The sequence below is a fragment of the Brassica napus genome, chromosome C4 (genome assembly GCF_020379485.1).
Source record: "Brassica napus cultivar Da-Ae chromosome C4, Da-Ae, whole genome shotgun sequence".
NCBI classification, from domain to species: Eukaryota; Viridiplantae; Streptophyta; class Magnoliopsida; order Brassicales; family Brassicaceae; genus Brassica; species Brassica napus.
The window spans coordinates 23,135,300-23,147,530 of record NC_063447.1 but is presented as its reverse complement, the minus strand read 5'-3'; the positions used below and the strand labels follow the sequence as shown (position 1 = coordinate 23,147,530).

At 33.9% G+C, this 12,231-nt stretch overlaps 1 protein-coding gene across 2 annotated transcripts; it reads left to right on the top strand.

The window, feature by feature from the left end:
• The first annotated feature begins 663 nt into the window (after nt 1-663).
• LOC106396449 (phospholipid-transporting ATPase 3-like) lies at nt 664-9,537 on the top strand. Of its 2 annotated transcripts, none has more exons than XM_013836841.3 (27): nt 664-1,027; nt 1,178-1,243; nt 1,551-1,612; nt 1,764-1,845; nt 2,016-2,126; nt 2,540-2,617; nt 2,745-2,841; nt 3,357-3,463; nt 3,718-3,783; nt 3,974-4,095; nt 4,192-4,267; nt 4,352-4,429; nt 4,527-4,643; nt 4,789-4,938; nt 5,028-5,132; nt 5,707-5,849; nt 6,041-6,142; nt 6,256-6,319; nt 6,398-6,610; nt 6,853-7,018; nt 7,105-7,184; nt 7,264-7,503; nt 7,720-7,941; nt 8,013-8,180; nt 8,287-8,649; nt 8,743-8,849; nt 8,980-9,537. In XM_013836841.3, the coding sequence occupies exons 1-27, from the start codon at nt 872-874 to the stop codon at nt 9,278-9,280; spliced, it is 3,642 nt and encodes a 1,213-aa protein (XP_013692295.2). In that variant the 5' UTR covers nt 664-871; the 3' UTR covers nt 9,281-9,537. The 2 variants fall into 2 exon arrangements, with proteins under 2 accessions (XP_013692295.2, XP_013692296.2); XM_013836842.3 differs by having other exon boundaries at nt 665-1,027; nt 1,556-1,612.
• Nucleotides 9,538-12,231: the final 2,694 nt, after the last annotated feature.

Genomic DNA, 12,231 nt, shown 5'->3' with positions numbered 1-12,231 from the left:
CATAAATACCTCCACTTTGTGATGAAAAATACTAAACTATGTTCCCTAAACTATTTATAAATGTTGAAGAATTATTTATAAACTTAACAACACCCCTAAATACTAAAACATAAAACGATAATCATTAAACTCCATGTTCAAATATTAGAGTATTTTTGACTGAACTTAATTTTGAAAAGTGATATTTAACTTATGGTGTTTCAAACAATTTCTCCTATTTTTATGGATATTACATTTTACTATTTTTTGATTCGATGTTTTATAAATATTCATTTTTCAGAACGAATCGAAACGAATAACGGATCAAAATAAATTTAACGGATAAGATTCATAAAATATCATTAATGAAAATTTAAAAGGTTAGTTATTTATTTTATATTTGAGTTTGAGATTAGTAATTATGGTTCAAGGTTTATTATTTAAAGAGTGAAATAAAAATAAAAATAAAAAATTGAAATTCAAAATAAATTAGTCATTTTTATCATTTAATTAATACTAATTTTTCAGAATGTCTATTTATTTGTTATTTTGTAGTCTTATCCTATCCACTGAGAAATTTGAAAACACAAAATTTATGTTACTGCGGATTGATATGGGTAGAGATAACCCGAAAGAGATGGAAAATGAAATATTAAAAAAATAAAATAAAAAAATTTCGACCCGGAAGAAGCATTCTCTTCAAACCAACAAAAAAATAAAAATAAAGGTTGAAACGGAGAGAGAGGGTGGTGGTGTACTCTCTTTCCACTTTCTACCGTCGATTACAACCAACAGATCTCGCCTAATCGAATCAATCAAGGAGACGAAGAATCGACGCCAAAAATATAGCGAAGTCGAATATTCGACCTGTTGGATCGGGGGGTGAATCCAAATGGTTCGATCGGGTAGTTTAAGCGTCGATTCGTCGGCTAGTCATCGGCGGACGCCGTCTAGAACGGTGACGTTGGGTCATATACAGCCTCAGGCCCCGTCTTATCGTACCGTCTACTGCAATGATCGAGATTCCAATATGCCCGTCCGCTTCAAGGTATTGCACTGAATCGATTACTGGATACGCACATTGGAATTCGTTTTTTCTTACTTCATCGTTCTGAATTTTTATTCTTTCTTTCTTTCTAGTTTATGCTTACAGTCAATTTGTGTGTTTTTGGTTATTCTGACTAATGTGTTGCTTCAGGGTAATTCGATTTCGACTACAAAGTATAATGTTTTCACCTTTCTGCCCAAGGGTCTGTTTGAACAGGTAAATATTCATGCTTTTTCTTTGTTGCTTGGATCAAAAAAGGGTTGTTAACTTAGCTCCAGGCATGTATTTAGGAGTTAGTATATCACACATCCAATAAGTTCAATGATGTGGGAGTTTCTTTGGTTATTTTTGTCTCTCATGCACTTATGATTCTACACTAGTATGAATCTACCTGTGAAGTTAGGAACGGATTCCTAATTGAAGTTACAATGTACTTTGTAAACACTTAGAACACCTCCTGTCCTTCAACATGGCTTTTTTGTTATGTGTTGTGTAATCTTAGTTATAATGTGTTTCCTGACAGTTTAGGCGCATAGCAAACATATACTTTCTTGGAATTTCGTGTCTATCAATGACACCTATAAGGTATGTTAACTTTGACGAGTTTTTGAAGCTTTCTTTATGTTTATTCCATATCCTGTCCATAGAATTCTCTTATTTTGGTTGGATGAAACTTTAAGGATTAATTATGCATGGTCTATGCAGTTATTAACTAGATACATTGTTTGTCCCGCAGTCCTGTGAGTCCAATAACAAATGTAGCTCCGCTCTCAATGGTGCTTCTCGTCTCTCTTATTAAAGAGGCTTTCGAAGACTGGGTAGGGATACTCGTTTGTTCTTCTTTTTTTTTTGACAAAAATTGCAGAAATATTCCCTTTCCCCTTGCTTTAGAGTAGAATAATTTCAGCGCTAAAATACTCTGTTAACCTAGTCTCAAGACCCACCTGTGTCTCAACTTCTAAATCCTTCTATGGATAATTTGGTGCAGAAACGGTTTCAAAATGATATGTCCATAAATAATAGCACAGTGGAGATTTTAGAAGACCAACGGTGGGTACCTATTCCGTGGCGGAAGTTGCAAGTTGGAGATATTGTCAAGGTTAATCATTTCTTATTCTAACATGATTAGATGAATTTCTCTTTGGTTACCCGTTTTATATATTGCTGTGTGTTACTGTTACAGTGGGTTGTTGGCGCACATGTTTAGTTGTTTGTACTGCCTGCATTATAGTTATTCTGGTAGGGTTCAGTTACCTTCTGTGATTTATGTGTATCATTGTGCTACTTTCCTCGGTGTCGTACAGTTTAATTGTGTATTGCTGTTTTGTTCTCCTTTATAAACGAGTTAATATTTATCAAACATCAGCTTTGTTCTTCTGGAAAGGACACTGTGTTTAGGAAATTTGTTTGTGTTGACAACATTTCGGGGATCTAATTTAGAGCTTCGTTCGATAATCTTGTTATCTTTGAATTAAGATCCATAATTGTTAAATAAGATTCTTGATTTTGCAGATAAAACAAGATACTTTTTTTCCAGCCGATATTCTTTTCCTGTCCAGCACTAATCCTGATGGTATCTGCTATGTTGAGGTGCTTCTTCTTTGACACTTCCCCTTTCCAGAAATATAGTGCCTTCTTTTCTCCAGAACAAAAGCTGTTATTTAAAATCTTCTCTTACCTAGTGTGCCATTCAATTGCGTATTTATTGTGAGTGCAGACTGCAAATCTAGATGGAGAAACAAATTTAAAAATAAGAAAGGCCCTTGAAAGGACATGGGATTACTTGGTACCAGAGAAAGCTTCTGAGTTTAAAGGTTAGCCTATTTCTTTGATTGGATTCATGCAAAAAAAAAAAAAAATCGTAGACAGAGTCAGAGGTGAAGTGACGTCTAGAACGAACTGGTTTGCTAATAAAGTTAGTAGGTTCAGGCGATTGGGTTTTGGTTGTACAGCTACTTGTTAATTTTATTATCACACATTGGATCACATCCTGATGTACGGATTGAAACATCACCAAAACTAATGGCAGCAAAGTCTTATATAGCAGTCCGTTTTTTTTTTCATTTGTTTAGTGTTTGTCTGGTAGAATTTTCCTATAAATGTTTTGCAGAAAGAGTTGTTATGTCTTATTTCTGACTGATGATACATGTTCTTGTCTCTTATCCAATTTCTTCTCTAATTGTATTATACATGTAGACCTAATTTTTTATTGCGCCGATTGCCCTTCATTTTATCTTTTTTTTTTTCTTTTTCGTCTCAGCAAGATTGGGTTGGAACTGTTTTACACATGTCTTTACTTTCTCCATCATCTGTGTCTTTTGCAATGTAGGTGAAATTCAGTGTGAGCAACCGAACAATTCTCTGTATACTTTCACGGGGAATCTTGTAGTACAAAAGCAGACGTTGCCTCTCTGTCCCGACCAGCTTTTGTTGCGTGTATGATTAACTGTTTCTGCCGTTGGCTTCTTTTTCCCCCTTTGTGTGTTATCTTTGCAATTTTATGATTTGGTCATGCATATTGTTTTCTTATCATGGATCAAGTTGTGATCTACTTATGAGATATCTTGATTTCATGGAACTTTATATCTTTGGCCTTTAAATTTTACTGAATACATTTCCATGCATCTATTGAAGAGCTTTATACCCTTAAATTTAATAATATTCTGAGACTTGTGAATCTACATTTTCAGGGATGCAGTCTTAGAAACACAGAATACATAGTTGGAGCTGTTGTTTTTACTGGCCATGAGACGAAGGTAAGCTGTTGTGAAGCTTTTTTATGAGAAACCCGGTTACAAACTTTTCTTTCTAGCTTACAGGATTCTTGTATTCTGAAACCATATTCAAAATAAAAGAAGATTGCAAAGACTGACTCTGGTTTTTACTTCATTGTATAGTTGCTACGCATAGCCTGATGTTGTTATATGGTAAATTCAAACTATTTAGGTGATGATGAATGCGATGAATGCTCCATCTAAAAGAAGTACGCTGGAAAAGAAGCTTGACAAACTCATTATTACAATATTTTGTGTCCTTCTCACAATGTGTCTAATTGGAGCAATAGGCTGGTATGGTTTCTCGTTGATCTTGTCATTATCAAGTTCTGTTTCGATTGTTGAACCATGTTTTGTTGCGATACAGTTATATATATTATTATTTTGCAGTTCAATTGTGACGGATCGTGAGGACCTATACTTGGGCCTTCAGAAGTCAGATTGGGAATACCGTAACAGACTCGCGGTAATAGCTTTGTTTAGTTGAAGTTGATTCCGTCTATTTCTGATTTACTGGTTTTTACCATATTGCTTCTATTTGCTTCCGCAGATAGGGTTTTTCACCTTTTTCACTCTAATCACTCTGTTCTCATCAATTATACCAATCTCCCTTTATGTTTCCATAGAGGTACGTTGTTCCTAGTATCCTATTTTTTACGATCCGCTTTACAATTACTGGCATTCTGAGTGGTTTCCATCTTCTCTCCTTAAATGAAAAAACCCAGATGATCAAGTTTATCCAGTCGACTCAGTTTATCAACCGAGATCTCAATATGTATCATGCTGAAACAAACACCCCTGCCTCGGCCAGGACTTCCAATTTAAACGAGGAGCTTGGACAGGTAGCTATCAGGCCATGCCGCATATTGCTACTACTGATCCTTGCGGAAATTTGTTGCTTGTAATTGAACCGTCTCTAGAATATTATTTAAATATATACTTTGATACTCTTCTAAGTGCTATTACATTTACTATGTTATCTTGCAGGTGGAATACATATTTTCTGATAAAACTGGAACGCTGACAAGAAATTTGATGGAGTTCTTTAAATGTTCTATTGGCGGAATAAGTTATGGATGTGGTGTCACTGAAATAGAAAGAGGAATCGCTCAGCGGAATGGCCTAAAAGTACACGAGGTATTATTTCTTTTCAGATGGGGAAGTTGCCTAGTGCATTATGGTGCAATGGAAGAATGTCTGATTTGTATCTCAACAAATATACTCAGGAAGAAAGGTCGACTGCTGCAATTAGAGAAAAGGGATTTAATTTTGATGATCCAAGGCTAATGCGGGGAGCTTGGCGAAATGAGCCTAATCCTGATCTTTGCAAGGTGCCGTACTTTACTTTCTTAGATAATTTTCTCACAATATGTTTAAGGATTGTAATAGGTAAGAGATGATGGGGTTATAAGGATAACTAGAACATGAGTTCTTCTTCCTTTCATGGAAACGTTACGATAGGTGTTGACGTGTCAACTTGTAAGGTGATAAGGTTATTTTGCTTAATTTTGTATCTGCTAGGTGTTGAGATGTGAAGTTGTAAGGTAATAACTCGAAAGGGTTTTTCGTTTGGCTTCAACGTTCAACCACTGCCTGTATTCTAGGTCTTTGTTCTGGGAGCCTTGTACTAAAAACTACAGAATGGTTCTGATTGAAGCATCTAAAAGTATTATAACGACATTTTTTGTACCATTAATCAGAATCATTCTGTAGTTTTTAGTACAAGGCTCCCAGAACAAAGACCTAGAATACAGGCATTATAAGTTCCTTATTATAACGACTTTTTTTGTAGTTTTGAGAAGTTCCTTATTTTGGGTTCCAGATTTCTACTGCGTCTATTTCTGGGCATGCGAACATGCAGATGCTAATTTAACTATAAGATATTTGTACTTTTGATATTTGTAGGAACTTTTTAGATGCCTAGCCATCTGTCATACAGTCCTTCCTGAAGGTGATGAGTCCCCTGAGAAGATCGTATATCAAGCTGCATCTCCAGATGAAGCTGCCCTAGTTACTGCCGCCAAGAATTTTGGTTTCTTCTTTTACAGGTAATTCTGATTCCATTTCATTTTCCAAAGACAAGTTGAAATCGCATGAGATCTGAGAAGATAAATTTTCAACTAGTTAACTTGCCCCCCCTTGATTTCCCTTGTTTCAAATTTTAGATTTTTTTTCCATAGGTTTGTTTATTTCTCAAGTCTCTGTTAGTTTGTTTGAGACTAGTTTGTTGTATCTTCAGGCGTACTCCAACTACGGTGTATGTTCGCGAGTCTCATGTGGAGAAGATGGGAAAGATTCAAGATGTGGCCTATGAGATCCTTAACGTTCTTGAGTTCAACAGGTCTATTTTTTTTTAGCACGAGTTCAACAGGTCTATAAGACAGTGAAATGTTTGTTTATTCCCTCTTTGCCCTGTTTTATTCATCCTTTTAAAATTTCCACAATGCATAACAGTACAAGAAAGCGCCAGTCTGTTGTATGTCGTTACCCAGATGGAAGGCTTGTACTCTACTGTAAGGTAATAGCTCTATAAGTAATTAGTTCTCTGTGTACTTCAGTGTCAAATTTTGATCATTGCTTGGAACATTGTCCACAGGGTGCAGATAACGTAATCTTTGAGAGATTGGCTGATGATATGGATGATGTTAGGAAAGTTACAAGAGAACATTTGGAACATTTTGGATCTTCTGGATTGCGTACCCTTTGCTTGGCCTATAGAGATTTAGACCCGGAAACTTATAATAGTTGGAATGAAAAATTCATCCAGGCCAAATCTGCATTGCGAGACCGTGAGAAGAAGTTAGATGAGGTATTCAGTTTTTTCTTACCTAGTTTTTCATTATGCTAGAGGCAGCATTCTCATGACTCCCGAGAAAAACGGCTTTCTAAGAAAATTGTAATTGTAAAGGTTGACAACCAAGAGCAACAAACTTGTTTGTATGACAGGAATGAAAAATGATTTTATGATTATGTCCTTAGAGTACAGTTTTTGAGTCGCCAGGAAATAGTTTTATCATAGCTGATGAATTTGCGGTGTCTTGATCCATGAAGGTAGCAGAACTCATCGAGAAGGATCTTACCCTCATCGGATCAACTGCAATAGAAGACAAACTTCAGGAAGGGGTTCCTAACTGCATTGAGACTTTATCAAGAGCTGGAATTAAGATCTGGGTGTTAACAGGGGACAAAATGGAAACGGCTATTAATATTGCATATGGTAGGGTGTGACACAACTTTTGCTCTTGGATCTTATTTTTTCTTCTGCCACTTAAATATCTGCTCTTCGTTTCTGTTATATTACAGCATGCAACTTGATCAACAATGATATGAAACAATTTATCATCAGTTCTGAAACGGATGCAATCAGGGAAGCTGAAGAAAGGGTAATTATTTTACTTTGAGTAGCTTGTCTTGCGATCATTTTAGCTCTTTTTTTTGTTCATAAATCTTTTTTGATATTAGGGTGATCAAGTTGAGATTGCTCGTGTTATCAAAGAAGAAGTAAAGAAGGAGCTGAGAAAGAGCCTTGAAGAAGCTCAACTCTATATGCATGCCGTAGCTGGACCAAAATTGGCTCTCGTTATTGATGGAAAGTGTCTGATGTATGCATTAGACCCGAGCTTACGCGTAACGCTGCTCAGCTTGAGCTTGAACTGCACGTCAGTTTTATGCTGTCGTGTTTCTCCGTTACAGAAAGCACAGGTAAGGTTTAGATGACTTTCAAAATAAATTCTTGCAGGTTTGGCCTTTAAAGAGAGCTTATATACTATTTTGTTTTGGGGCTTTGATTTGGAAATTGGTAATCATTTATTTTTATGGGTTTGAATTTCCGGCACTTAATTCATGTCCAGTGAGTAATTTGGTCATATATGTTCTTTGAACCGGCGTCTAATTTTCCAATATGCGGTCTATTTTTAGGTGACAAGCTTAGTGAGAAAAGGCGCAAAAAAGATTACTCTTAGTATTGGTGATGGTGCCAACGATGTAAGCATGATTCAAGCAGCTCATGTTGGTATAGGAATAAGTGGGATGGAGGGAATGCAAGCTGTGATGGCTAGTGATTTTGCCATCGCTCAGTTCAGATTTCTTACTGATTTGCTTCTTGTTCATGGACGGTGGTCATATCTTAGAATCTGCAAGGTTGAGTTCGTCTTTTGCCGCATAACATGCTTTTAACTTTTTGAAACTTCTAATGATCTTTTACGTGGCAGGTGGTCATGTATTTCTTCTACAAGAATCTTACCTTCACTTTGACTCAGTTTTGGTTTACATTTCGAACTGGATTTTCTGGTCAAAGGTTCTACGATGATTGGTTCCAGTCGTTGTATAACGTTTTTTTCACTGCTCTTCCTGTCATTGTCCTTGGGCTGTTTGAGAAGGTACCAGCTTTTCTCGATCTCATAAAACATTCGCATACCCATCTTAAATTACCTATTTTCATTTTTTTTTATTTGAGAACTAATTTCTATATTGTGCCCTTGATAGGATGTGAGTGCGTCCCTTTCGAAGAGATACCCAGAACTGTATAGGGAGGGAATACGTAACTCATTTTTCAAATGGAGAGTCGTAGCAGTATGGGCTACTTCTGCTGTGTATCAGTCTCTCGTCTGCTATCTCTTCGTGACCACCTCTTCTTTTGGCGCTATAAATTCATCAGGCAAAATATTTGGTCTCTGGGATGTTAGCACATTGGTTTTCACATGTCTGGTGATTGCTGTGAACGTGCGCATTCTTTTGATGAGCAATTCCATTACAAGATGGCATTATATCACAGTTGGTGGGAGCATTCTTGCGTGGCTTGTTTTTGCTTTCGTATACTGTGGGATTACGACATCACGTGATAGAAATGTAACACCAGCCTACTACTTTCCTTTGAGTATATCTTTTGTTGTGTGATGTTTTTTGTTTGTTTGTAACTTAAAAATCTCATTTTCTCTGCAGGAAAATGTCTACTTTGTCATATATGTCCTGATGAGTACATTCTATTTCTACTTCACATTGCTGCTTGTTCCCGCTGTCTCCCTTCTAGGAGATTTCATCTACCAAGGGTAAGTAAAACCGTGATATTATCAGTTTCAGTGTGGCTATCTCGTGTATAATCACTGAAATAGAGCGTACACAGTATGTTTTTTCTAATGATTATGACATGAGTGAATCTATATGCTTTTACTGATGCAGGGTTGAGAGATGGTTCTTCCCGTATGATTATCAGATCGTTCAAGAAATTCATAGGCACGAGTCCGATGCAAGCAAAGCGGATCACCTGGAGATAGAGAACGAGCTCACACCTCAAGAAGCGAGAAGCTATGCGATATCCCAATTGCCACGGGAGCTCTCAAAGCACACTGGGTTTGCATTTGATTCACCAGGTTATGAATCTTTCTTTGCGTCCCAGTTAGGTGTATACGCGCCACAGAAGGCGTGGGATGTGGCAAGGAGAGCCAGTATGAGGTCACGGCCTAAAGTACCAAAGAAGTAGAACTGATATATATACATTATTGCTGATTGGGGAGTTTGTTTTTGTTAGGCCTTAGTTTTTTAAATATACAGTATGTAGAAATGAACCTCTTAAGGTGTTTTACTAATGATCGTTTTACGTTTGTGTTTTGCTTTAAACGCCAATTTTATAACTCCACTTACTAACTCAGTTGTGGAGAGGCAAGCATTAGGGGATACTTATTCGGTTATTCCCCGTTTACAAACATTTGATTTACGCCTTTGAGGTCATTTTTTCTCTTTTCTCTTTACTTTTTCTTAAAATCTATATATTTATTATTGTATACCATTTTTCTAAAAATATTTCATTATTTTGGAGTACTCCCAAGCATGATGAAAAGCAACACAAGCATCTAAGTAAACTATTCTTATCAGGAATCTAACATATCGAAGACCTCCAACTCTTCTTGTCATTCTCTCTGATAGTTAAGAGTTCACAAGCATCTAAGTAAAGAGATGAGAGTAGAGTAAGGGACGGAAGACCTTAGATCTTTGTTTAGGATCGTTGGAAAAACGTAGAACTTACTGGACATAAGAAAGTCATAAATTAACAACGGAAAGAAGATGCAAATAGTAGGTCCTGGCAGAGTCAACATTAATCAAATTATTGAAGGTCACAAAATTAAGGAATACTTCCTCCGTTTCATCAAGATAGAAGTTTTAGAAAGAAAAATTGTCTCAAAAGATAGATTTTTTTAATGTTTTCTATACAAAAATAAAAATTTCAATAAAATTAATTGGATTTATTGAAAGACTATTAATTAAAAAACATTGGAATTTGATAATTTCAAAAAAGCGATGCATGATTAGTGTTTTTTTAATATGTGTGTAAACACCAAAACATCTATTTTTTAAGAAACGGAGGGAGTATTATATAAGACATTCATATGTAGTTTGACACTATAGCATTTGTTATCATCTTGAAGAAAATATGTAAGCGCTAAAATATATATTTGATTACTAAAACTTATTCATATATGATGAGTTATTGACTATAAAATTTTAATGTTTCATTTACTTTTGTGTTTCTTAACCTTGAGAACTGTTTTTGGATGGATTTTCCTCAGTATTTTGAACCTTACTTTTATTTGCTGATAAATTCTGGATTTTAATGCAAAAGTTTCTCAAACAAAACAAATTAGAGTAATTTAAACTAAAATGTAATAGCCCAATGTAATAACCCCCCACCCCTTCAAATTAAATTTATTGTATCGTTAAATGAAAACAATGCTATTTTAGTGAAGCGAATAAGGAGTTTGAAGTTGTGTTAAGCATATTCAAGTAGGAAAAAATCATTAAAACACATATATAAGAATTTGCAATACAACAGCCACACATATTAAGAATTATGGCAATTTTCCTAAAAAGTTCATAAAAGTTTGTATCACAAAAAAAACACAAGGATAAAAAAACTAAAATAGTCTTCGTTAAATAGCAAAAAGACTAAGTTACTCTTAATGAGTAATATATTTAATATAAAGAAATATTTTAAAAATATAAATTTAAAATTGTATACACTAAATTCGAAATTCTAAATTCTAGACTCAAAATCTTAATCAGCAAACTCTAAAACCTCATCTTTCAAAAAACTAAATCTTAATTTTTAACCAATTAATTAACCCTAGGCAGATATCTGTCTTTAAACAACTAAACTAGGGAAATTTTCCAAATATAACATATATATTCATTTGAAACATAAAATTACACTCTATATTCAATCAAATTCAAAACTAACTTAAAGGATATCAAAATTACCATTTAATCCTTAGAACAGAAAATATATGTTATTTTATGATTCTATCCTTCAAAAGTCTACTTTTAATAAATAGAAGTCTACATGATGTAAAATTCCTAAGAAGTCTACTGTGTAAAATGATTCAGAAGTGTATATCGTAATTTGATCTAATAATTTAATTTAAAAAATATATAAAAGTAATTTTTGTGAATTTTATTTATAAATCATCACAACTAATATGAGGTTTATAAAATAAAATTTAATATAATTGAACAATTAAAAATATATATATTGATTTGTTAACTAAGGTCTTTTAGGGTTAGATTCTTAGGGTTAGATTTTAGATTTTACTTTTTTATTTTGTTTCATTGACCTACATTGACATATCAATGTTGAGTAGTTCATACTTTACATATTTTGGTATTTGATAAAATGATTAATTAAGATTTTTTGCTTATCAAGTACACATTTAGGGGTTGGAGTTTGTTGTTTAGGGTGAAATAGACGTATAATGAGTCTACTCAGTTTTACGTAATAGTAGATGTCTACTAGGATTTGAGAGTACAAAAAATAGTTTTAAATTAATTTTTTTTTTATGAAAAATGTGAAACATATATTAAAATAATTAGAAGAATAAAAAGCGAAAAAAATTAAATTTATATATTATTTTTTTAAAACAATAAAGAACAAAAAAAACCTAGTAGACCTATTTGTCAGTCTACCAAATAGAAAAAAATTAAATTACAAAACTCAAAATAATTTTGATTAATTTTAGTTTTTGTATGAACATATTAAATGATAATCTTCAAACTAATATTCCAAAATTGTAAGATCATATATTTAAATTATTAATACACTAAAGAATAAAAAAATGAAATTGTCATAGTAGACTTCCAAAAAAACTACTTACAATAAAGTATACTCCAAAATTTTAGCTTTATAAGACTTCAAAAAAGGGTATAGTGTCGTAAATTTTAACCTAGTTACAATTTATGTCTTCCTATATAAATGAAATTTATACAATCTCCCTATTAATGGCTGCACAATTTTCTAAAACTGTCTCACTTCTTTCTAAAACTCTCTTCATTCTCTATAAAACTCTCTCATTTTTCTCTAAATTCTTTGAATGTGAAGAAATGTTTTTGTTTAATTTGTCAATTTTTTCTCTCGTCTTTCTCATAATATTATCATGTTTTTAT